Source organism: Pseudopipra pipra, chromosome W (assembly GCF_036250125.1).
Source record: "Pseudopipra pipra isolate bDixPip1 chromosome W, bDixPip1.hap1, whole genome shotgun sequence".
NCBI classification, from domain to species: Eukaryota; Metazoa; Chordata; class Aves; order Passeriformes; family Pipridae; genus Pseudopipra; species Pseudopipra pipra.
In genome coordinates this window covers 22,566,660-22,592,599 of record NC_087580.1, presented here as the reverse complement: position 1 = coordinate 22,592,599, position 25,940 = coordinate 22,566,660, and the positions used below count along the sequence as shown (strand labels likewise).

Genomic DNA, 25,940 nt, shown 5'->3' with positions numbered 1-25,940 from the left:
ATTTTCAAGTCCTTTGTGATGATGCCAAATTTCAGGGAGCCCTTGAGCAACCTGTCCTGGTTTAAAGACACATATTGGGGCGGGAACTCCAATAAAATGAACTCACTCCCCTTTTATTCCCCACCAGTACAGGGAGAGAAAATTCCAGGAGGTATAAGTGACTAAAATAACAGTTCACTGACAAGAAATATAGCAACAAAACCAGCAATACCAACAGAACAGTTCAAAGCAACAGCAGAGAGAGAATTTTACTCCTCTCCCCCCCTGCCCTAACTCCCTTTTGTAAACAGATAAAAACAGGGATCAACACGTGCCTCCCTTCCCCCTTTTCCCCCTCAATGAACAAAGAACAAAAAACAAAACCACGGGAGAGAGGGGGCAAAGCAAAATCTGGGAAACCCTCTGGTCTGAGATCAGTTGTGCTGCCCAAGAACACGCTGACCCCAGAGGTGTCCAAGCGGGGCAGAGCCGGCGACTCCGGTCCGTGCGGCGGCGGGGGGGAGGCAGCGGCTCTGCTTGATTCCATGGAGTTCTGGGGAGGCACAGTGTCCCCTTAGTTCCAGGAGGTTCTGAGATGTCTCAGGGGTCTTTTGTTCCAAAGAGACCCCACATGTCACAATGGCCCCTTGGTTCCATGAGATTCCACAGTGTCCCTGCATTCCTTTGGTTCCAGGAGGCCCTGCAGTGTCACAGGGCCACTTGATTCCCTGACGTTAAAAAGAATCAGAATGGCCCCTTGATTTAAGGCCAGCTGCACATGGGGCTGCCTTAGGAGCAGTGTGGGCACCCATATAAGGGAGTTGTCACCCCCTGGACTCAGCCCTGGGGTCACCACATCTGGACTGGTCTGTCTGTCTGTGAGGTTCCCCATTGTGGAGGAATGAGGAAGAACTGGAGAGGGTCTAGAGCAGATCTGACAGGATGGATCTTTTCTCTGTATTGGAAATAGGATGAAATCTCCGCAAAGAGTAGCATGGAAGGTTCAGACTGAAGGCAAGGAAAACTAAATGTCACTCAATGGGGACCCGTGTGCTGCAAAAGGTCACCCAGAGGGAGTCAGGATCAACCCATGGATTTGTTTTTCAGGGAACAACCAGAGCTGGTGCAGAGCCATCAGGGAGGGTCTAGAAATGCTGCTGGGAGGGGGTGGGAAAGCAGGAGGGGTGTGTGCAGCCTGCAAGGCCAGAGCAGCAGCAGGGCCAGGGCAGGACAGCCTGCAGGAGAGATGGCCAAGGGCTCTGGCAGGGCTGCAAGGCCCAAAGGCACCCAGGCCTTTGTCCCCTTGCCTCTGGCAGCTGCCTCTGCCACTCAGGCCACCACAAGCAACTTTCCTGGCAGGTTCTGCCCTTGGGTTCTGCCTCGCCCCTCCCTCAGCAGCCTGGCAGGGGTTGCCCAGTTTTGGGCCTTTGCTGTTCCTCCCCCTCCCATCCCAGTGCCCCCAAACAGCCCTGAGCCAGCCGGGAGGGACAGGATCTGCTGGGCCAGGGCCTGGGGCTCAGGCCTTGGCCTTTGTGCTCCACAAAACCAAGGCAGGCTTTGCTCAGCATTGCAGGGGCCTGCCCAGAGCCTTGGTCTGCCTGCACTCCTGGCCTCCAAGGAGCTGCTCCAAGGAGTCCCTGGGGAGGCTTTGGCAGTGCCTGCCCTCAGTGGGGCCCAGCAATGCTTCAAGGCACTTGGAGTTTGGCTTCTGACTTCTTCAGCAGCTGCTTCAATCTTCTCTCACTACGTGAGGATGGTGGACTCATCTCTAAACACACCATGGGGCTCATTAAAAAATGGAAACACAATTTCTTTCTCTTCCGTTAATTGTCTTCATGTCTTCAAGACATAAACAACTAATTAGAGTTGTTTTGTAGTTTAGCTAAGGAGGAAGATTTTAAAGTGGACAACAAGGAAAAAATATTTTTTGATGAAAAGGAATGATTTACACAGAGCCTTTAGATGCAAGAGGGTCAGAATGCAAAGAATTTGAACCCAAAGAAAAGGGGGCAAAAGTAATTATTAGCATTTAATTATTGACCTGTTAAACTGTTATCAAGTGATTCAACAGCATTTGCCACAATTTAAACAGTGACTGAATTAGAGATTCACAACAACAACATTCCCACCACAGTCAATTCACACCCACACCCAGGCAGAGATGTGTGCACACATCAATAGCTGGCTGTGGAAAGGTCCCTCTCCAAAATTCTCCTGTTGTCAGGGAAACACTCCCCCAAATCCCTTTGTGTTTCCCACCAGACAAGGGTCCCAGCTGGAGGAGTGTTGGTTGAGGGGGATCAGAATTGTCCTGGGCATCAGCGCCGCTCTTTGGAGTGTTGCAAACTGGAGGGTTCCCGAGCTGGGAGAGGCTGCCAGAGGTGTCCCACTGAGAGGGAGGTGCTGGGGAGCTGCCAGGGCCTCCCTCAGCACTGCTGGGTGTGGGCTCACAAGGGGACTGGCTTTAGTTATCTGCTGAATTTCCATCCTGAGGTCAGGAATGACTGAAGTTTCCAAAATATTTTGGAATTGTATCCAAACTGTTCCATTCGGGTCACAATTCAGGCAGGGAATGTTCCAAGGCTTTCATGGGATGACTGATTATCCTGTGTTCCCCAGCTGTTCCATTCTGGATGGTTCCCACCTTTATCATCCAGGAGCACCTGGTCCAGTCCAGGGACACTTCCCCACAGCCCTGGTCCAGTCCAGGGGCTCTTCATTGCTCAGCTGGTTTGGTCAAGGCTTGTCAGGAGCTCCTGAGATCATACTCAGAAGAAGGATGGGGACAGACTTAGTTGTCATAAGACAAGTGATAATGGTTTTCAACTGAAAAAGAGCAGATTGGAACTAGATAGAAGGAAGAAATTGTTTACACTGAAGGTGATGAAACACTGGCACAGGTTGCCCAGAGAGGTCATAGATGCCCCAGCCTTGGAAACATTCAAGGTCAGGTTAGAAAGGGCTGTGAGAAACCTGATCTAGTTGAAGGTGTCCCTGTTCATTGCAGGGGGTTGGACTACATGACCTATAAAGGTCCCATCTGACTCAAACTATTTAGGATTCTATAGTTTTTTCCTACAGAGCCAAGGCTGACAAGGATCCCACGGGTTTCAGACCCAGCTGAGCATCCCTTTTGATGGCCCAGCTGGCAGCTCTGCTAAAAAGCTGCTGCAAAGAACCTCCAGACCTAAAGGAGCTTTTGTGCTGGGCTCAGCTGCGGCTCTCAGGGCTGGGGGTTGGCTTTTGGCTGCCAGGTGCCCACCAAAGCTCTCTCTCACTCCTCCTCCTTCTCTGCCCACCTTCATGCCTGCAGAGTTGTTTCTCCCACATTTCTCTCACTCCTCTCTGGGTTCCAGCACCCTGGATTTTATCCTTTCTCCAAAGGGTTATCACACAGGGGCCTCTGGAATTGCTTTTTGGCTCAGCTTTGGGCACTGGCTGGGCCATTTTGGAGTTACCTGAAACTGGCTCTCTCTGACACAGAGTCAGCTCTTGATCTTCTCTTTCCTAAGGGAAACCTGCAGCCCTCTCACTGCTACCTAACCTGATCCACAGGGTCATTCAAGTGCCCAGGAATACAGGAGGTCATTGATCCCATTATTCCTCAGGCTGGTTAAACATGACTTTGTCCTCTCCCTCTCCCTGACTGCAGGTTCTTTCTGTCAGAGCAGATCTGGGCTGGACCTCAGCTGTGCTTTGCTCCAGAGCCTGCTGGGGTGGGGGAGATGGCAATGGAATAGTTGGGTTGGACTGGATGATCCTTGTGGGTCCCTTCCAGCTCAGCATATTCTGTCATTCTGTGTTTGTTTGGGTTTGGTTTGGTTGTGTTTGGTCTTTTTCTCCCCTTTTGAATTGCCTTTCCTCTGACCCATGAGCTTTTTCTTCATTGTCTTGGCCCTTGCTGGCACCTGATGGCAAAACAAGTTTATCCAACTCAGTCATCTTGACCACATTTTTTGTCCAAGTCACCATTAACTAGACAAGGTTTCTCACAGACTCGCTGCAACTTGGCCTCATCCACAAAGGAGTGGGAAGTGCATTTCCTCCCATCATCCAGAGACATAATAAAGATGTTCCAGAGGAATGGTCAAGGGCTGGTCCCTGATGGATGTCACCTGGGAGTTGCTGCCAAGAGGAATTTGTGCCATGACTTTTGACCCTCATCAGTCATTCAACTTCCCACCCACCACGTTTCACTTGTCCAGTCCAGCTCTCACCAGTCTGGCTCTAAGGAGACCACAGGAGACCATGTCAAAGGCCTTGCTGAAGTCTGGGCACAAAACATCCCCTTCTATTCCCTCCCACAGGGGTTCTGCAATCCCTGCCTTGTCCTTCCCATGCCTGGCAATGGCTGCAGGAGGACTTGCCCTATCCCCTTCCCTGCTGAGCCTGAGCAGTGTGGAACTCTGCCAACCCTCCTTGCTGCCCTGTTTGCAGACTGGTTCCAGGTCTGCCTTTGCCAAGGCCCCAGGAAGCTCATTGCTGGCTCTGGCCTTTCCAAGGGTTTGGGAGAGGTCTCCCAGTGACACTGCCCAGCCTTCTCAATATCCCTGACACCAAAAGCCTTTTCTGTTATCCCACAGTTCCAGTTTAGTGCTCGGGACACAACACATATTCTCATGGTTCTTCAGGAGAAAATTAGAAGTGGTTTCATTAGAGAGGTCAACTGGGGGAGCAGCCCAGTCTGGTCTGGCCCCACAGCAGTGCCCAGCCCAGGGTGCTGCAGAGCTCTGGGCACTCCCCCCACAGCCCCAGCCCCTCTGAAGGGCACAGCAGCTCCTGGGGCACAGAGAGGAGTCTCAGCATCCCCATCAGCTCAGGGGCTGGACACTGACCATGGCAGGAGGAAATGGAGGTCAGGGAAACTGCAGGAGCCCTGGTGTCACCTGCAGGAGATGCCCAGCACAGCCTGACTGTGCCCCTCAGTGCCAGCCCCTCTGCCCAGCCCAGCCCAGAGTCCTGGCCCAGGGACAGAGCAGCCTGTCCCCAGGGGGGCTGCAGAAAGAGGTTTCTCTGTGTCAGGGATTCCTCTCTGCAGGCCCAGAAATGCTGCCTTGCTCTTCTGCAGGCTCATCCCTTTGCCCAGGTCAGTGTGTCCAGGCTGCCTTGGCCAGTTGCAGATCCCAGCCTGGGATCCCTGCAGGGCCCTGAGCTGGAGGTGCTGCTCTGCACAGGGAGGGGCTGTGGCACCCTGGGCTGAGCCTGCACTGGCCATGCTGGTCAGGGTGGGGAGCAGACCCAGCAGGATGGGGATCACTCCTCTCCATCCTCTGCCATAGTCCTGGAAGGCTCAGTAGCCAAGAACAAGGCTGGGCAGGACCATGGACTGTTTCCAATGGCACAGAGGGCAGGGCAGGGCTCCACTCCATCCAGCCTGTGGGCTGGAGAGTTCTTCAGGACACCCTCCTGGAAAGCCACCCCTGGCTCTGGTACAGCCCTCCCTGAACTGGGGAGGCACAAGGGGAGTTCACTGTGGGTCAGACGAGTCACTGGCCAGAGTCCTTTCTCTGTTCCTGCTGCGTCCCCTGGGGTTGCAGAACTCTCCTTTACCAGTTCACAGGCAGATTTAGTACTTGATCTTTGGGTGACTCCACCCTGGGCAGGATTCTGCTCCAGGGCTCCATTCCCTGCTGACTGGATGGGACAGGCTGTCCCTGCAGATCCTCTGTGCTCTCCTGCACTTCCTGAGTTCCTACAGACAAGTCCTCACCTCCATCAGAGCCCTCACAAGCTGCAGAGCCCCAGGCAGGTGACTTGGAGGCCATTTGCCACTGGCCACCAGCACAGAACATCTGAACCAGCCCTCAGTCCCTCAAGTACCCCAGTGAGTCACTTCTCTCACTGCAGGGACTGAATGGGGAAACAAGCAAAGCAATGAGACTTTGCAGAGTCTATTCCTTGGCCTTGTTCTTTACACCAACCTTTCAGAAAGAACAAAGTCTTCAGGAACTGCCCAGGGGGATCCCCTTTCCTGATGGAAATGATGTTAAGGAGCCCAGCTCTGTGCCAGCAGTGCCCAGGGCCTGTCCCTGCCCATGGTCACAGGACTGACACAGCAGTGACTGAGCTGCCAGAGCACTCAGGCCTTGGGCAAGGAGCAGAAAGGAGAGGGAGACAGTGGAAAAAGAGCATCTCTGAAAAGCCCAAGAGCTGCTGCTGCTCCCTGGCAGTGCTTCTGTACCAGGACTCTTTGCCCCTTCTCCTCTGCACACAGGCACTGCCCTCCAGCTTCAGGGAAGTTCTTGGAGGGGGAATCAGGAAAAAAGAATTCCAGTACTTTATTATACTCAGAGACTGTGATTCCTCATGTACAGAATAACAAAGGCAGGATGTTTGAGAAAGAAGTTGCTACAGAAACTTTTATTTTGTTTAAATGCACGCAGAGAATGATTCCTCATTTACACAATTTTGGGTCAAAACAAGGAGGTAGAGAGTGAATTAGGTAAGGGATGAAGAATAAATTTCCGTGTTAACAACATTAAAAGAAGAAGAAATATAGGAAAACTCCCCTGCTGCCACTCTCAAAAGCTTTAGAAGGCAGGCTAGGCCAGTAAAGGGTTACACAATGAGTGTTCTGCAGAAGGAATAAGGCAGGTTGTTACTCCTGAGAAGCATCCAGTCATCAGTTTCCTCAGGGCATCCTTGAGCTCCTGGTTCCTGAGACTGTAGATGAGGGGGTTCAGTGCTGGAGGCACCACTGAGTACAGAACTGACAGGGCCAGATCCAGGGATGGGGAGGAGATGGAGGGGGGCTTCAGGTAGGCAAAGAATGAGGTGCTGATAAACAGAGAGACCACGGCCAGGTGAGGGAGGCACGTGGAAAAGGCTTTGTGCTGCCCCTGCTGAGAAGGGATCCTCAGCACAGCCCTGAAGATCTGCACATAGGAGAAAACAATGAAAACAAAACAACCAAGTCCTAAAGAGGCACTAACCCCAATGAGCCCAAGTTCCCTGACATAGGAGTGTGAGCAGGAGAGCTTGAGGATGGGGGGGATTTCACAGAAGAACTGGCCCAGGGCATTGCCCTGGCACAGGGGCAGGGAAAATGTATTGGCTGTGTGCAGCAGAGAATTGATAAAACCAGTGGCCCAGGCAGCTGCTGCCATGTGGGCACAAGCTCTGCTGCCCAGGAGGGTCCCGTAGTGCAGGGGTTTGCAGATGGCAACGTAGCGGTCGTAGCACATGATGGTGAGGAGGGAAAACTCTGCTCCAAGGAAGAAGAAAAAGAAAAAGAGCTGTGCAGCACATCCCATGTAGGAGATGGTTGTGGTGTTATGGAGGGAATTGTGCATGGCTTTGGGGACAGTGGTGCAGATGCAGCCCAGGTCTGTGAGGGAGAGGTTGAGCAGGAAGAAGCCCATGGGGGTGTGCAGGTGGTGGTCGCAGGCTACAGCGCTGAGGATGAGGCCGTTGGCCAGGAGGGCAGCCAGGGAGATGGCCAGGAAGAGCCAGAAGTGCAGGAGCTGCAGCTCCCGCCTGTCTGCCAATGCCAGGAGGAGGAACTGGGTCATGGAGCTGCTGTTGCACATTTGCTGCTTCCCAGCACTGGGACACTGTTGAGAAACAGGAAAGGACAGGGAGAAGTTAAGACAGACTCTGTCAAGCAAAGCCACTTTATTTCTCACAGAAATCCCCTGAACTGAAACCCTTTTCCTTTCCCTTGTTTGTGGTGGCTGAGGGTGCTGTGAGGAACAGGAGCTCTGCCCATGTGCTGCCAAGGGCTCAGTTTTCCCCTTCTCCAGTGGGGACACGGAGCTGGTCTGTGACGGCATCAAACACTCCCAAGGGATGTCAGGCATCATCCACCTTTAATGGCAAAGTTCAGTCTCCACTCTCAAGACGTGGAAAGGCTTAGCATGTCCTTTAAATAATGTTGACTGTGTTTATTATTTTTGATGGTTGCATCTGGTACCTGCTCTTGTTAGGAGTACAAAGCCTCATTTTTATGATGGAAAATGTAACAAGACTTTAAACAGGAGAGGACAAACAGCTCAGCTCTCTGTAGCTCAGTGCAGAGCCAGGAGAGCTGCAGTTTCCCTCCATCTGTTCCCATCTGCCCTGTGCTTTCCCTCGTGCTGCCTGAACATAACTTCACATGCAAATTAATTTTTAATAAACACAAATACCTACAGTCTGATGAGTGCAGGGCAGCCCTGTTTAAAAGGGCAGCTTTGTTAAATGTTCTCTGTTCCAGCCCAGCAATGCAGCATTGCCCAGGGGAGTCTCTGGCTGTGCAGGCTCTGATGGCAACGTCAGAGCAACTCTGAGGGGACTGGAAAAGTGACCCAGAGCTACATGTAAGGCACAGGTGTGGTGATTTCTGATACTGCCTGGTCTCTTCTCCTCCAAGAGGAATAGATTTGCAGTTTCAGTACCTCCGCCTGAACTGTGAGATAAATTTTTAGGACCAATTTCCTGCCTAGAAAACACGTATTTGAAGATGGAAAGTACAGGATCCTTCACTTTGAGGTATCCCATGACTTGCTGTGCTTTCTTAAAACTCCTCTGAGAAATGTTCTGCAATGATCTGGAGCTGTGAGCAGCCCTCACAACCTGCAACCTACTCTAAACACGTGAAGAGCCCTTTCCTGCCCTCCCAAGGGTTGCTCCTTGCCCACAGCCCTTGTGCCCCAGCCCTGGGAGCAGCTCCCCGGGCCGGCTGAGAGCTGCCCCTGGCAGGCAGCAGAGTCCCTGCCCAGCACAGCGCCCTGGGCTGCAGGACCTTGCTCTGCCCCACAGCCCTGGGCACCCCTGGCTGCACCCCCGGCTTCACAGCTCTACCAAAGTGCCCCAAAACAGCCCCTGCTCACCCATCCCATCAGCTGGGGCTGGGCCAGCTTTAGGAGATGCCTCCAGGAGCTGCCCCTGCACTGCCCTGCAGCCACAGACTCATCGTGTGCAGCTCTGCCAAGGTTCCTCCTGCAGGGAGCTCTCAGCCATCCTGCCAGTGCTGAGCCCCTTGAAGCTCTGTCTGTGCCCTGCTGGTGTCCCTGAGCTGCCCTGGCAGTGCCCTCAGCCCTGCTGGGCTGTGCAGAGGAGCTGCTCCTGGGCACAGCTGTCTCTTTGAAGCTCTTCTTGCTTGCCAGGAGCTCCCTGTGTGCCAGGAGCCTGGCCCAGCTCAGCAGCACAGCAACAGCCCCAGGCATTTAATGAACCTCGGGGGGTTTGGGGTTGTTTACATGAGACTCAGTCCCTGAGAGGAAGTTCAAACAACTTTTCAACAAGTCAAAGTGAGATTGAAACACTCAAGTTTCTTGTAGTGCTAATGAGTCTCATTGAGGGGCACAACTGAGAACCTGTCCCCAGGTTCCAGTTAGAGCAGAAATCTGCAGACAGTGATGACAAGGATGGACAAGCAAGGGAAAGGTGGCTCTGATGCTGAACAAACCTTGACTTGTTTCCTTAATCCAATGGGCCAAGCTCTGACCCCCAGCCCCTGGGAAGGCAGATCCTGTCCCTGCCTCATTCCTCAGGGCTCTTCCTGGGGCCCTGGGATGTGGGATGTGCAATGCCAAGGGCAGGCCCATGGGGTGGCACCTGCCAGGCTGCTGAGCAGGGACAAGGAGGCCATGAGGCCCCAGGGCTGCAAGGGGCACTCCCCTCCTCCTGGCATCAGGGGCACAGACAGCAGCCCTGGCCAAAGGCCTGCAGAAGGTGGCTGTGGCAGGGCCTTTCAGCTTCTCCCCCTCCCTGTCTCCTCTCCAGCCCAGGCTGTCCTACGGTGTCCATGCCCTGCCCCTTTCCCTGCAGGCTGTCGTCATCCCCCCGGCTGCCCCACCTGGCTGGCACCTTCCTGCACTGACATCTCTGCGTCCTCCCTGGCTCTTCCTGCACACACAAAGCCTTGGCCTCATCCAGACTCCTCCTGGGTGATGTGTTGCATCACACCATTGCCCTCAGAGTGAAACTTCTTTCTCTTTGTTTCCAGTCTGGACCTCCCCAGCTGAACTTGACATTATTTCTTTATTTCTGTTGCTGTCTCCTGCTACGACAAAAGGATCCACCCTTCAAGCCCTCTCTGGCTACTCCTGCACTGTCCTCAGTCTCCACACCATGGAGCCCAGAGCTCCTTAGTCCCTACAGAGTGGTCATGGGCTTGAGGCCTCCAAATCTTTTCTTGGGAGATCCCTGGGTACTCTCCAAGGTGTTTGCAGATGAACACATGGTGCTCATAGTCTAAGGAAAACACAGGGATATGTTTTACCAAGGTCTGTAGTGGCAGAACACGGGTCAATGGCTTTAAACTGAAAGAGAAGAGTTTTATATTTATAATAGGAAGAAATATTTAATAATGAGGGCAGCAAGAACTGGAACAGGTTTCTAGAGAAGTGGATGTCCCATCCCTGCATTCATCCAAGGTCAGGGAAAGTGAGTAACCTCAATTAGTAAAAGATGTCACTGCCCACATCCAGGGACTTGGACCAGATGACCATTTAGCTCTTTTCCAAGCAAAATATTTCTGGGATGCTTTCAGTCCCAAACTCCTTCTCCAAAGAATTTCCATTTTTGAGGACATGAACTGCCATGTTTTTGGAGAAACCCTTCTAAGCCCAAAAGGTAAAAACATAATTCAAAGACACTTCCAAAATATCTGTGTGAAGGCTTCACCAAGTGGGTCAATGGCAGAACCTCCCAGGATGACCTCACAAATGTGGGTGGGGTTTTCATGCTCAGGGTCTGAGACTTATGATGGGCAACAAGAAAGCACATTTGGGGACTGAGGAAGACTTGTCATGGGATGTCTAGGAAAGAACGAAAGGAAGGGGAAGGGTGGGATCACAGCGGTTTGTGGAGGAACAAGTGTGAGAAAAGAGAGAGAAAAGAGGCTGAAAAGGCTGGTCTTGTTAAACAGGAGGCTGGTCAAGACACGTCCCTGGTTGTGCCCTGCAAGTGATCCCCACAGCCTGTCCCATTTTCTTCAGAACTCCATTGCCAAGAAGTTTCTGTGGGGAGGGACCTCTCTGCTCCTGGCACAGATTGTGGCCCAAGTTGCAGCCCCTGCAGCAGGAGCCACAAATAGTCAGGTCTTGTGTTCTTTGGGGGGCCAGACTCTGCCCAGACTGGGGGGTGTGGGTTTTGGAAGCACAAAAGAGTGAAGCAAATGCAAAGCTAAACACCCAATGTAGCCTGACTTTGTCCCTAAGTGGGGGATGAGAATTGGACACAACATGTGCAGGGACAGATGGAGGGGTTTGTCCCCCTGGCCCTGCCCAGAAGGGACACCTTTCAGGAAGGGTTGTGGCCTTGGCTGTGCTGAGGGTTGCCCCGGGCAATGCAGCTTGGGATTGCAGTGGCACTGTCAGGGCTCTGCAGAGCTCCTGGCAGTTCCTGCCTTTGTCCCCAGCAATGCCAGAGACCTGCAGGGGTTGCAGTCAATCCCTTGTGCTCTTTGGGACCCCGACTGGCTCTGCTGAATGTCAGCAGGCCTGGAGTTCCCAGACTGTTCCTGCATCCAGGGTCGGGCCTGCAGTGACGTTTGTGCAGCATTCAATTGGGGCAGTGGCAGGATGGCCATGGATCCATTCCTGCACAAACACAATGGGGCTCCATCCCAGGCAGGGAGAGAATGGGCCCACAAATGTTGGAAGGATAAGAAGCAGGGAGTTTTGGCATTGTGGAACCCCCTGGAACCAAAGGAACCCTGGGACATGGTGGAACCTCCTGGAATCAAGGGGACATTGTGACCCTGCAGCACCTCATGGAACCAAAGGGAGTCTGGGACGTGGCAGGGCCTGATGGAAACAAAGGAACCTCCTGGGAACAAAGGGACCCTGGACACTGCCAAAAGTCAGGGAGACAAGGGAACCCCAGGACACTGTGGAATCTCCTGGAATCCAGGGGCCATTGGAATACACTGGGGCCTCCTGGAACCAAAGGGAACATGGGACACTGTGGAACCTCATGGAATCAAAAGGACCCCAGGACTTTGTGGAATGCCAGGGAATCAAGGGGTCAATGTAACATCACAGAACTGTTTGGAACCAAAGGGAACCAATGGGACATTGTGGAATCTCATGGAATCAGGGGTCCATTGTGAACTTGTGGAACCTCACAGAATCCAGGGGCCTTTCTGACTCTGCAAGGCCTTCTGGAGGCAAAGGGACCATTGTGACACTGAGGAACCTCATGGAATCAATGGTCCATTGTGACACTGGGGAAAATGATGGAATCAGTGGGCCATTGTCACACTGCAGGGCCTGATGGAGCCCAGGAACACTGGGAAACAGTGCAACCTCATGGAATCAAGGAGCCATTGTCCCACTGTGGAGCCTCAAGAAATAAGGGATCCAATCTTTGCCTCAGATTTTGTCAACAAATTAAATTTAAGGAATTACAGAAGTGTGATTGAACCACTTTTTTCCTACAGGTTTTAATGATTGGCAAAATGAGAATATTTATATAAAATGAATCATTTATTCTTACAAATGACCAGACAAAAGATATAAATCAGAATTATTTACTACACTATACAAAGGTTAAAACTACTAGTAGTATTGTATAAAATAGGATAGTGCACTATATTGAAGCATTTATTAAAACAATTATATTAAAGCTAGCCAAAAGAAATAATTATTACTTAGAGATCTGATGGAACTCACCCAGACCAACGGTCGTGGGGAGATTTCTTTTGCTCAGCCTTGAGGAGTGTCCTTGGAGGGCGTCCCCACCCAAGGCAGGAATCTCCACACATCTACCCCAAGAAGGGCTGTGTTAGAAGAACCTGCCTGGATGAAAGGGGACTGGACTTCTCTAGTAGGAAGGGATTGACTGCTCCTCACAAATGGACAGGCCAGTGAGCAGCTTCTCTGTCCCATCCAACTTCCAAAAGCAGGATGTGTGTTTGGAGTTGGGTGAACCAGGCTGGTTTGAGCATCATCCAACACCAAAACCATTCCCATGGTGCCCCCGGTGACTGGCAGATCTCACAGACAGCTTGCATGAGAGCTGGCACTGTTGGCATTGTCTGATGGCATTTTAGGCCTTCTCAGGGTAGGCCCTCCTGCCCCCCGGGTCGAGAGGTTGGCTGTGAAAGTCCATCCTGGAGATGCACAAGGAGCCAAGAGTTGGGCTCCTGAGTGACATCCAACAATGGACAGGGGGATGGGACTGACCAGATGAAAGTGTCTCAGGTAGATCTGACCACTCCTTGGGCCTGGCCATCCACACAGATGTTTACCCGGTGAACAGATACTACAGAGGATGTTTGATAACATTTCTGTAGCCCCAGAATATTGGAATAAATGTAGATTTAACTCTGTACAACACAGAAATCCATAAAGGGTCTTGATTTTCTTATCTATTCAGACTGAATTAGGATGTGCCTGGGATCATTTTTGACTGGGGATTGCTGATGTCAATGTATAAAACAGTAAAAAAGTAAACAGGCCACAAAAAAAGACATCTTTTAAAATGGTTTTCATAATACAATATATTCACTTTGAATACACTTGTGAGATCTGGCTAATTACCCACAAAAGAATGGAAGACTTAGAAGGAAATTATTCCCAGGGGCTTGTCTCGTTAAGATGCCATCACTGAACAGAGAGTGTGGAGGAATGAGCAGACAAGGAGACCATCCCTGGGGCTGGGGAAGCAGGAACTCAGAGTCACTGGTTCCAGGTGGCAAATGGACTGGGGGATGTTTCTGTGAGAGCCCCTAAAGGGTGTGCTGGTTTCAGGAGGAGTACAGTTAAATTTCTTCCCCGTGGCCAGTGCAGGGCTGTGTTTTGGTTTGTGTTGAACACAGGGCTGATAATCACAGAATGACAGAATAGGATGAGTTGGAAGGGACCCACAAGGATCATCCAGTCCAACCCTTAGCCCTGCACAGGACCATCCCCAAGGGTCACACCATGAGCCTGAGAGGATCATCCAAACACTTCTTGAGCTCTGTCAGCCTTGGTGCTGTGCCCACTGCCCTGAGGAGCCTGGGTCAGTGCCCAACCACCCTTTGCGGGAAGAATCTTTTTCTAAGATCCAATCTGACCCTGCCACGACACAACTTCAGGCTATTCCTTCAGTCAAGTCTCTGGTCCCCCCAGAGCAGAGCTTAGTGCCTGCCTCTCCCCAGAAAGTTGGAATTACAGTGAGGTCTCCTCTCAGTCTTGTTTTCCACGATGTTCTCCACAATTCCTTTAGTTCCCTGAGGCTTTGCAGTGTCAAAACTGGCCCTTAACTCAATGAGGTTCCAAAAAGTCCCAGGGTTCCTTTGGCTCCTGTATCTGGGCTTAATTAAATGTTGATACTATTGGTCTGTGTTTGGCCCAGCCACCTGTAACAGTCTATCCTTTTCCTGTCAAGTTATGAGAAAACAAGCACTGATAAACAGGAACTTTGTCCTTGAAGGAAATATTTGGTATAAACTACAGTTAATTGGTACATTATGATGAGCTGATGATCCTCAAGGGCATTTGAAGAAGAAAGTGAAGAGCAGGGTGATGAAGTACACCCCCAGACTCATTTAGAAAAGACCCCCTGAGGTAAAGTGTGCAAGCGCGGGAAAATTCCAAAGCCTACACTGATGCATAGAAGGGGCACCACTCACACAGCTGGGGGAGGGACCGAAGGCCTCCAGCTGGGAAGCGCTGCCCACACCTGCCCAGGTAGACATCGCTGAGAAACTGGACTAAAAAAGGGGATGGCTTGTTCTCGTGAGAGACTCACGCTTCACACAAAGGACCACGTTGCCTTTTGTAGGGGCAACCGCTATTTGTGAGCCTGCTGACCCTCCGAGAACACAGCTGCTGTGGAGGATTCTTGGCATTCCAGATGGACGGACAGACTGGGAAGGAGAGGCTGGAAAGCAGTGCTGGGAAAGGGCCCTGGGGGTGCTGGTGGGTGGCCAGTTGGCCCTGAGTCAGCAGTGCCCTGGCAGCCAGGAGGGCCAAGCCTGTCCTGGGGGCATCAGGCCCAGCATGGCCGGCCGGGCCAGGGAGGGGATTGTCCCGCTCTGCTCTGCCCTGGGGCGGCCTCACCTGCACCATTGGGGCAGTTTGGGGGGACACAAGGGAAGGGAGAGATTGAGCCATTGGAGAGTGTCCAAAGGAGGGCAAGGAAGATGGGGAAGGGCCTTGGGGGGAAGGTGTGTGAGGACACTGAGGGCACTTGGTGTGTTCAGCTGGAGAAGAGGGGGCTGAGGGGAGACCTCAGTGCAGGTCCAACTTCCTGGGGAGGGGCAGAGGAGGGGCAGGCCCTGAGCTCTGCTCTGGGGGGACCAGGGACAGGACTGAGGGAATGGCCTGGAGTTGTATTAGGGGATGTTTAGGTTGGATCTTAGACAAAGATTCTTCCCCCAGAGGGTAGTTGGGCACTGACCAGGCTCCCCAGGGCAGTGGGCACAGCACCAAGGCTGACAGAGCTCAAGAAGTGTTTGCATGATCCTCTCAGGCTCATGGTGTGACTCTTGGGGATGGTCCTGTGCAGGGCTAAGGGTTGGACTGGATGATCCTTGTGGGTCCCTTCCAACTCATCCTATTCTGTCATTCTGTGATTATCAACCCTGTGTTCAGCACAAACTAAAACACAGCCCTGCACCAGCCATGGGGAAGAAATTTAACTGTACTCCCCCTGAAACCAGCACACCCTTTAGGGGTTCTCCCAGAAACATCCCACAGTCCACTTTCCACCTGGAACCAGTGACTCTGAGTTCCTGCTTCCCCAGCCCCAGGGATGGTCTCCTTGTCTGCTCATTCCTCCACACTCTCTGTTCAGTGATGGAATCTTAACGAGACAAGCCCCTGGGAATAATTTACTTGTAAGTCTTCAATTCTTTTGTGGTTATTTAGACAGATCTCACAAGTGCATTCAAAGTGAAAACATATTGTATTAATAAAACCATGAGAAAAAAACGTCTTTTTTGTGGTCTGTTTACTGTTTTCCTGGTTTTACACTGATATCAGCAATCCTCAGTCGATAGTGATCCTGGGCACATCCTATTTCAGTCTGAATAGATAAGAAAATCAACACCCTTGATGTCTGACAATCAGTCAGACTTTCTCCCTATCCCCACCCCACCATTCCCTCATCAAACCCCTGGCACTCAAAGCAGCCTTGGGCAAATCTGAGCTCCCTCCACTCAAGGCTGGACCTGCAGGTTTCAGCTCTTTGACACCAACTCCCACTTACTTGGTTTGGAGAAAGAACTGCACAAGACACAGAGGGATGTTCATTTATTGCCAACAAACAAAACCAAAAGAAGGCACAGCTCAATAAAAACCAAAAGTCCTTCTCCTGCTATATATTAAGTCCACATGGCCTCCACTAAAGTCCACATTGCACAGTAGATAGTCTTAGGTCTTCCAGCTCAAGATATGGGTCCAGTCCCTAAGCTGGGGCAGCCAGAAAGCTGTTCTCATTTCCTGATCAGTCCTGCCCTGCTCAGGAAAGGAATCTCACACAAAAGGTTATTGCAGGTTCATTTATGTCACTCAAATCCAATAGGAGACTCCCCAGTTAGACTAAGTCTCTGGGACACACAAGATGGGGGCTACTGAAGAAGGAGGGAATGGAAACAGGACATTTTTTTTAAGAAAACATCGAAAACATGGAAAATAAAAAACTGTACGTAAGGAAAGACCTCATTGTTCATGGGAGTTCTGGCACACAGTGGGAGCGTCATTGGGCAAACAATATTCTACAATTCAACCTCACGGACTGTTCTGACCCAAAAATCAAATCCCCTTGAGGTACACAGAGTGTTTCCCCATCCCTCTGCATCATCCACCAAGTGCACCCGAGTCCTTGAGCAGAAACAATCCCATGGGTGGGTTTGCCGTTGCTTAAGGCAGGACTAATCCAAACTGTCCTCCCCAACATATTCCTCATATGGACCACAGGGATTTTCTCCCCTTCAATGGTACAGAGAGGTTCTTTTTGGGCAGGGCCAGTTCAAATGGTAGAGTTAACTAACTAGGTTTGTGTGATGTCTTAAAGGTTTCTGGATTTTTTTATTTTTTTTTTTTTTTAGATTTTAAAAGTAGTTGTGTAGTAAATGTAGATGTTAATGTAGCTGTATTATATGCCACCCTTTAGCACAGTAGTTTACACAGACCCAATCCTATTACCCCATGTGATATCAAACTTTCTAAATTCCTTCAGCATGTTTAGACGTCTTTTCAAAGTAGAATTGTAGAAAAACACCTCTATTGAACAACATCCCTCCCTAGACCTGGACAACAAGATCCCACAAGAGACAAAGCAACCTTCCAGCCCAGAACTTTGGAGGTGCTCCAAGGACTGTACGTGCTGTGAAGAAGACAAAGATGAGGAAGAAGGGGTCCCAAAGACCCCAAACCCAATTCCCCAAGGGGCGTGTCGGGGGCAGAACTGGGCAGAACCGGGGGGTGGAGAGTTCTGGCATTGGACAGACCATCTTCTAAAACTGTAGAACCATTGCCTGGGAGGGCGCGTCGTGTGTGTTCCCCTGGGCCTGTGGGCCTGATTAAAGGACCTGCTCTTTTGAGCTGATCTTAGACACTGAATTGGCCTGGAGTTTTGTCTCTTGAGCTTACAGGATTAACTAACTGGGTGGCTTTTGCTAAATGCACATCCCAAGGTTTGAAGGTCCCAGTGCCCATTGCTTTCCAGGTGGTTTGGAACAGTCCACTCTACCATTCAACTTTCCCAGAGGCTGGTGCCTGACAGGGAATATGATCCATCCACTCCATGCCGAGCTCTCTGGTCCAGGTGTGCACAAAGTTGTTTTGGAAAAGAGTCCTGCTGTCCAACCCCAGTGTTTCTGGAGGGCCGTGTCTCCACAGGACTTGCTTTTCCAGGCCCAGGATGGTGTTCTGGGCAGTGGTGGGAGGCACAGGGGGTGTCTCCTGCCATCCAAGGGTTGTGTTCACCATTGTCAGCACGTAGAGCTTGCCTTGGTGGGTTTGGGGAGTGTGCTGGGATCAATCTGCCAGGCCTGCCCACATCTCTAGTTCAGCCATCATCCCCCACCCCACAGGGGCTTTACCCTCTTGGCCTCTTTGATGGCAGCACATGTTTCCCAGGTCTGGAGAACCTGGCAGTTGGTGTCCAGGGTTAAATGCAGCCCTGGATCCCAAGCCCAGCTGGATGTTGCAGCTCTTCCCTGAGGCCCTGAGGTGTCCTGGGCCCAGCGAGCCAGGAATAATTCCCCCTTGTGTTGCCAGTCCAGCTCTACCTGAGACACTTTCATCTGGTCAGTCCCATCCCCCTGTCCATTGCTGGATGTCACTCAGGAGCCCAACTCTTGGCTCCCTGTGCATCTCCAGGATGGACTTTCACAGCCAACCTCTCGACCCGGGTGGCAGGAGGGCCGACCCTGAGAAGGCCTAAAATGCCATCAGACAATGCCAACAGTGCCAGCTCTCATGCAAGCTGTCTGTGAGATCTGCCAGTTACCGGTGGCACCCTGGGAATGGTTTTGGTGTTGAATGATGCTCAAACCAGCCTGGTTCACCCAACTCCAAACACACATCCTGCTTTTGGAAGTTGGATGGGACAGAGAAGCTGCTCACTGGCCTGTCCATTTGTGAGGAGCAGTCAATCCCTTCCTACTAGAGAAGTCCAGTCCCCTTTCATCCAGGCAGGTTCTTCTAACACAGCCCTTCTTGGGGTAGATGTGTGGAGATTCCTGCCTTGGGTGGGGACGCCCTCCAAGGACACTCCTCAAGGCTGAGCAAAAGAAATCTCCCCACGAGCATTGGTCAGGTTGAGTTCCATCAGATCTCTATGTAATAATTATTTCTTTTGGCTAGCTTTAATATAATTGTTTTAATAATTGCTTCAATACAGTGCACTATACTATCTCATACTGTACTACTAGTAGTTTTAACATTCGTATTGTGTAGTAAATTATTTTGATTTAGATCCTTTGTAAGAATAAATGATTCATTTTATAGAAATATTCTCATTTTGCCAATCATTAAAACCAGTGGCAAAAAAGTAGTTCAATCACACTTCTGTAATTCTTTGAATTTAATTTGTTGACAAAATCTGAGGCAAAGATTGGATTCCTTATTCCTTGAGGCTCTTCAGTGGGACAATGGTTTCTTGATTTCATGAGGTTGCACTGTTTCCCAGCGTTCTTTGGTTCCATCAGGCCCTGCAGTGTGACAGTGGCCCACTGATTCCATCATTTTCCCCGGTGTCACAATGGACCCTTGATTCCATGAGATTCTGCAATGTCCCGTTGGTTCCCTTTGGTTCCAAAAGGTTCTGGGATGTCACACTGGCCCCTTGATTCCCTGATGTTCCACAAAGTCCCGGGGTTCTTTTGATTCCATGAGGTTCCGCAGTGTCCCATGTTCCCTTTGGTTCCAGGAGGCCCCAGTGTATTCCAATGGCCCCTGGATTCCAGGAGATTCCACAGTGTCCTGGGGTTCCCTTGTCTCCCTGACTTTTGGCAGTGTCCAGGGTCCCTTTGTTCCCAGGAGATTCCGTTGTTTCCATCAGGCCCTGCCACGTCCCAGACTCCCTTTGGTTCCATGAGGTGCTGCAGGGTCACAATGTCCCCTTGATTCCATGAGGTTCCACCATGTCTCAGGGTTCCTTTGGTTCCATGGGGTTCCACAGTGCCAAAACTCCCTGCTTCTTATCCTTCTAAAAATGTGTGGGCCCATTCTCTCCCTGCCTGGGATGGAGCCCCATTGTGTTTGTGCAGGAATGGATCCATGGCCATCCTGCCACTGCCCCAATTGAATGCTGCACAAACGTCACTGCAGGCCCGACCCTGGATGCAGGAACAGTCTGGGAACTCCAGGCCTGCTGACATTCAGCAGAGCCAGTCGGGGGCCCAAAGAGCACAAGGGATTGACTGCAACCCCTGCAGGTCTCTGGCATTGCTGGGGACAAAGGCAGGAACTGCCAGGAGCTCTGCAGAGCCCTGACAGTGCCACTGCAATCCCAAGCTGCATTGCCCGGGGCAACCCTCAGCACAGCCAAGGCCACAACCCTTCCTGAAAGGTGTCCCTTCTGGGCAGGGCCAGGGGGACAAACCCCTCCCTCTGTCCCTGCACATGTTGTGTCCAATTCTCATCCCCCACTTAGGGACAAAGTCAGGCTCCATTGGGTGTTTAGCTTTGCATTTGCTTCACTCTTTTGTGCTTCCAACACACACACACCCCAGTCTGGGCAGAGTCTGGCCCCTCAAAGAACACAAGACCTGACTATTTGTGGCTCCTGCTGCAGGGGCTGGAACTTGATCCACAATCTGTGCCAGGAGCAGAGAGGTCCCTCCCCACAGAAACTTCTGGGCAATGGAGTTCTGAAGAAAATGGGACGGGCTGTGGGGATCACCTGCAGGGCACAGCCAGGGAATTGTCCTGACCATCCTCCTGTTTAACATGACCAGCTTTTTCAGCCTCTTTTCCCTGTTTTCTCATGCTTCTTCCTCCAGTGACCACTGTGATCCCATCCTTCCCATTCCATTTGTTCTTTCCTCGACATCCCATGACAAGTCTTCCTCAGTCCCCAAATGTGCTTTCTTGTTGCCCATCCTAAGTCTCAGACCCCAAGCATGAAAACCCCACCCACATTTGTGAGGTCATCCTGGGAGGTTCTGCCATTGACCCACTTGGTGAAGCCTTCACACAGATATTTTGGAAGTGTCTTTGAATTATGTTTTTACCTTTTGGGCTGAGAAGCGTTTCTCCAAAAACATGGCAGTTCATGTCCTCAACTTGGAAATTCTTTGGAGAAGGAGTTTGGGACTGAAAGAATCCCAGAATGGTTCGGCTTGGAAGGGAGCTAAAAGGTCATCTGGTCCAAGTCCGTGGATGTGGGCAGTGACATCTTTTACTAATTGAGGTTACTCACTCTCCCTGACCTTGGACAAATGCAGGGATGGGACATCCACTTCTCTGGAAACCTGCTTCAGTTCTTGCCACCCTGATTGTTAAATATTTCTTCCTATTATAAATATAATACTCTAGTCTTTCAGTTCAAAGCCATTGCCCTGTGTTCTGCCAATACAGGCCTTGGTAAATTGTATCCTTGCGTTTTCCTTAGACTATGAGCACCATGTGTTCATCTGCAAACACCTTGGAGAGTACCCAGGGATCTCCCAAGAAAAGATTTAGAGGCCTCAAGCCAATGACCACTCTGTAGGGACTAAGGAGCTCTGGGCTCCATGGTGTGGAGACTGAGGACAGTGCAGGAGTAGCCAGAGAAGGCTTGAAGGGTGGTTTCAGAGAGGGTGGATCCTTTTGTCATAGCAGGAAACAGCCTGAGAAATAAAGAAATAATGCCAAGTGCAGCTGGAGATGTCCAGAGTGGAAACAAAGAGAAAGAAGTTTCACTCTGAGGGCAATGGTGTGATGCAACACGTCGCCCAGGAGGAGTCTGGATGAGCCCAAGGCTTTGTGTGTGCAGGAAGAGCCAGGGAGGACGCAGAGATGTCAGTGCAGGAAGGTGCCAGCCAGGTGGGGCAGCCGGGGGGATGACGACAGCCTGCAGGGAAAGGGGCAGGGCATGGACACCGTAGGACAGCCTGGGCTGGAGAGGAGACAGGGAGGGGGAGAAGCTGAAAGGCCCTGCCACAGCCACCTTCTGCAGGCCTTTGGCCATGGCTGCTGTCTGTGCCCCTGATGCCAGGAGGAGGGGAGTGCCCCTTGCAGCCCTGGGGCCTCATGGCCTCCTTGTCGCTGCTCAGCAGCCTGGCAGGTGCCACCCCATGGGCCTGCCCTTGGCATTGCACATCCCACATCCCAGTGCCCCAGGAAGAGCCCTGAGGAATGAGGCAGGGACAGGATCTGCCTTCCCAGGGGCTGGGGGTCAGGGCTTGGTCCTCTGGATTAAGGAAACAAGTCAAGGTTTCTTCAGCATCAGAGCCACCTTTCCCTTGCTTGTCCATCCTTGGCATCCCTGTCTGCAGTTTTCTGCTCTAACTGGAACCTGGGGACATGTTCTCAGTTGTGTCCCTCAGTGAGACTCATTACCACTTCATAAACTTTAGTGTTTCAATCTCACTTTGAGTTCTTGAAAAGCTGTTTGAACTTCCTCTCAGGGACAAGTCTCATGTAAACAAGTCCAAACCCCTCGAGGGTCATGAAATGCCTGGGGCTGTTGCTGTGCTGCTGAGCTGGGTCGGGCTCCTGGCACAGAGGGAGCTCCTGGCAAGCAAGAAGAGCTTCAAAGAGACAGCTCTGCCCAGGAGCAGCTCCTCTGCACAGCCCAGCAGGGCTGAGGGCACTGCCTGCAGCACCCAGGGCACAGGAGAGAAGGCAGAGAGATGAGAGGCAGCCTGGGCTGGAAGGAGACTGAAAACTCACTACAGGAGAAACCTTCCCAGGATTTGAAGGAAGAATTCTCTGGCTGTAGGAAAGTTCAACTTGCCTTCCTGGAGGCATCTCCTAAAGCTGGCACATCCCACAGCTTCCAGGATCTTTCAGCAGGACTCTCCCAGTTGCTGCAGTGCAGGGGAAGTGGCCACATGGCAGAGCAGGGCAGGAGCTGCAGGCAGCAAGGGCAGAGAGGAGAAGGGAGCAGGAGGTTCAAGGGATCCTGGGGTGGGAGGACAGGGCAGAGCTGCTCAGGGCAGGAACCTTGCCAGCCCTTTGCCACGGTCAGGCTGTGGCTGCAGAGCAGTGCAGGGGAGTTCCTGCAAGTGCCTCTGCCAGCTGCCAAATGGCAGCAGTGGCAGGAGCTGTCAGGATGGCTCTGCTGGATTTGCTGGGGTGCAGCAGGAGAAGCTGCTGCAGAGCAGGACTTGCTGCTGCCCCCTCAGAGGCCCAGGGCAAGAAGGTTCCCTGTGGCAGGGCTGGCTGTGGGGTGGGAAGGTGGGGGTGCAGCCAGGGGTGCCCAGGGCTGTGGGGCAGAGCAGGGTCCTGCCCCCAGGGCTCTGTGTGCTGGGGCAGGGACTCTGCTGCCTGCCAGGGGCAGCTCTCAGCCCGGCCAAGGAGCTGCCACGGCCCTGCAGGGAGAAGGGGTGGGTGGAAGGAGTGACCCCTCAGGGCAGGGCAGGGCTGGGCAGGGCAGGGCAGGGCAGGGCCCTTCAGCTGCAGGCTCAGGGCTCCTCACAGCTTCAGCTCCACCTCCTCCATTTCCAGGGGCCCTTCTCAGGAAGCACATCCCCCCAGAACACCTCCCCCTTCCCAGCCACCGCAGGGGGTCTGGGATCTGCTCTGCAGCCCCTGCCCAGGCAGAGCTGCCCCTGGGCACTGGGCTGGGGATGGCTCTGGCAGCACTGGCAGGGAGCTGAGCTGGGCACAGGCAGGGGCTGCTGGCAGGAACAGCTCCTCACCCAGAGACAGGCAGGCAGGGAGAGGCAGCTGCTGCCACAAGGGCTGGGCAGGGGGATGGGGGCCCCTCCCTGCTGTCCCTGTGGCACAGACCCCTTCCCTGAGCAGCTCCTGCCTGGGCTCCTTTCCCAGCCGAAGCAGAGCCTGTGCCCTCAGGCCCACGGGGGCTGGGCTGTGCATTGCCCTGCAGCAGCCAGAGCCCAGGCAAGGACAGGGCCCTGATTTCCAGCTGTCTCTGTGTCCCTCCTCCCTTGGCAGCAGCACTGTGGCATTTCACTGCCATCCCCTGCTGCCTGGGCTCTCCTTGTTCTCACCACTGGGTTTTCTGAGCCAGTGTGGGATTTGTGGGGGGGTGGGGGGGGGGGCAGATTCCTGTGCAGACACAAACCCCTTGGGTGCTGCTGTGGGGATGTGTCTGTGGGAGCCAAGTGCCCAAGTGCCCTCCAGGCACCTTCAGGGGATTCAGCTGTTTGCCTGGGTGTCCTGCAGGGCTGCAGGTGCCCTCCAGAAGGGCACAGCTCTGCCATAGCATCTCTGTGCTGCACAGGATCCACCTGGAGAAAACTCCTCAGTGCTAAATCCATGGAAATGCTCTGGGCAGCTGCAAGGAGCATTTTGTGTCTCACTCTGGGAGGGGAGAGATGAAAAGGTGAGGAGTGTGTCAGTCTGTTCTTTGGACATGGATTCCTGGATCTCTGGGCAGTTTCTCTGTAGGGGAACAGTTGAGTGTGATGCTCCTCCAGCTCCAAGCTGCCAGCACAGGGCAGCTGAGCCCAGGACTGATGGGCAGAGCAGCTCTTCTCTCTGCACTAAGGGACCGTCCCTGTGCCCCTCAGAACCCACAAGACCTGACCTGCAGTGCAATAGGAATGTCAGGGATTTCAAACCTCCACAACCTCTCCTAAGGGTGGCAGGTGCAAGTGGGTGAACAAATCCAAAGAATTCCCTCAGCTCAGTCCTTCATTTGGGCAAATTGCAAACAGCAAAGCTGAGAAGCTCTTTGATGTATCACGAGTACATTTAATTTGAGATCACCCTGCATTCCAAGTTCCCTCTCCCAGCAGAGCAAGAAGGAGTCCTTGGGAGCCCATCAGAGAGTTCCTGCTTCCAATGGTCCCCTCAGGCAGCAAAAGGTAGAGCTCAGGGGAGGGAGCTGCAGGGAGGTCTGAGAGAGGAGAGAGAGCCTGAGAGTGGGGTGGCTGTGAGACAGGAAATGTTTGGCTGCAGAAGCCTGGTCTAACTCAGCAGTGACTTTTCCTCCTCAACAGATCAAAATACCCTGAGAAAGGAGCAAATGTCCAACAGCAGCTCCATGGCCCAGTTCCTTCTCCTGGCATTGGCAGACAGGCGGGAGCTGCAGCTCCTGCACTTCTGGCTCTTCCTGGCCATCTCCCTGGCTGCCCTCCTGGCCAACGGCCTCATCCTCAGCGCTGTAGCCTGTGACCACCACCTGCACACCCCCATGGGCTTCTTCCTGCTCAACCTCTCCCTCACAGACCTGGGCTGCATCTGCACCACTGTCCCCAAAGCCATGCACAATTCCCTCTGGGACACCACAACCATCTCCTACAAGGGATGTGCTGCACAGCTCTTTTTTTTTGTCTTCTTCCTTGCAACAGAGTATCTCCTCCTCACCATCATGTGCTACGACCGCTACGTTGCCATCTGCAAACCCCTGCACTACGGGACCCTCCTGGGCAGCAGAGCTTGTGCCCACATGGCAGCAGCTGCCTGGGCCACTGGCTTTCTCAATGCTCTGCTGCACACAGCCAATACATTTTCCCTGCCCCTGTGCCAGGGCAATGCCCTGGGCCAGTTCTTCTGTGAAATCCCACACATCCTCAAGCTCTCCTGCTCACACTCAGGCTACCTCAGGGAAACTGACCTCATTGGGGTTAGTGCCTTTTTAGGATTTGTTTTTTTCATTTTCATTGTTTTCTCCTATGTGCAGATCTTCAGGGCTGTGCTGAGGATCCCCTCTGAGCAGGGACGGCACAAAGCCTTTTCCACGTGCCTCCCTCACCTGGCCGTGCTCTCTCTGTACCTCAGCACTGTCATGTTTGCCTACCTGAAGCCCCCCTCCATCTCCTCCCCATCCCTGGATCTGGCCCTGTCAGTTCTGTACTCGGTGGTTCCTCCAGCACGGAACCCCCTCATCTACAGCCTCAGAAATCAGGAGCTCAAAGATGCCATTAGGAAAATGATGACTAGATGCTTCTCAGGAGCAATAAAGTGCCTGTGTTCTGGTGTGTAGCATGCAGAATGGGACTCCTTAATGGCCCAGCCTTCCTGCTCAGGTTTTTCGTGGAGGTCATTGGGTTCTTCTTGCAATAATTTTCTGTACAATGAAATATTATGCATCTGCCTTCTAATTTAGTGTCTACCAATTACATTTGAGTCAGAGATGTAAAAATGATGTATTGTGCTTTCTGAGTGTTTAAACATAATAAAGGACCCTGCAGTGCCTTCTTTGTCCAAGACCCTTCTTCTCAGATGTTCCTAAAGGACAGCACACTGCAGGACAGGGGGTATTTGCAAAGGGGAAGGGGACAATAATCCCAGCCCAGCAGCACTGCCAGGGAGCAGCAGTGCTTGGTCTTTGCAGAGCTGCTCTCTTGCCACTTCCACACTGTCCTCCTGAGCCCCTTTCTTGCTGTGAGGCCTGAGTGCTCTCTGAGCACAGTCCTGGGGGGTGGAAGCCCTTGGAGCACAGGCAGGGACAGGCCCTGGGAACTTGTGAAGCAGAGCTGG

The 25,940-nt window shown here is 52.4% G+C and overlaps 2 protein-coding genes and 1 long non-coding RNA gene across 3 annotated transcripts in view; 2 read left to right on the top strand and 1 right to left on the bottom strand.

Moving 5' to 3' along the window:
- Window positions 1-25,940, top strand: part of LOC135405712 (uncharacterized) — a 958,894-nt gene that overhangs the window by 129,047 nt on the left and 803,907 nt on the right. The window lies entirely within an intron of this gene.
- LOC135406363 (olfactory receptor 14J1-like) lies at window positions 6,522-7,416 on the bottom strand. Its single transcript, XM_064640767.1, has one exon. The coding sequence runs from the start codon at window positions 7,338-7,340 to the stop codon at window positions 6,522-6,524; it is 819 nt and encodes a 272-aa protein (XP_064496837.1). The 5' UTR covers window positions 7,341-7,416.
- LOC135406362 (olfactory receptor 14J1-like) lies at window positions 24,484-25,443 on the top strand. Its single transcript, XM_064640766.1, has one exon. It carries the CDS (start codon window positions 24,484-24,486, stop codon window positions 25,441-25,443), a length of 960 nt encoding a protein of 319 aa, XP_064496836.1.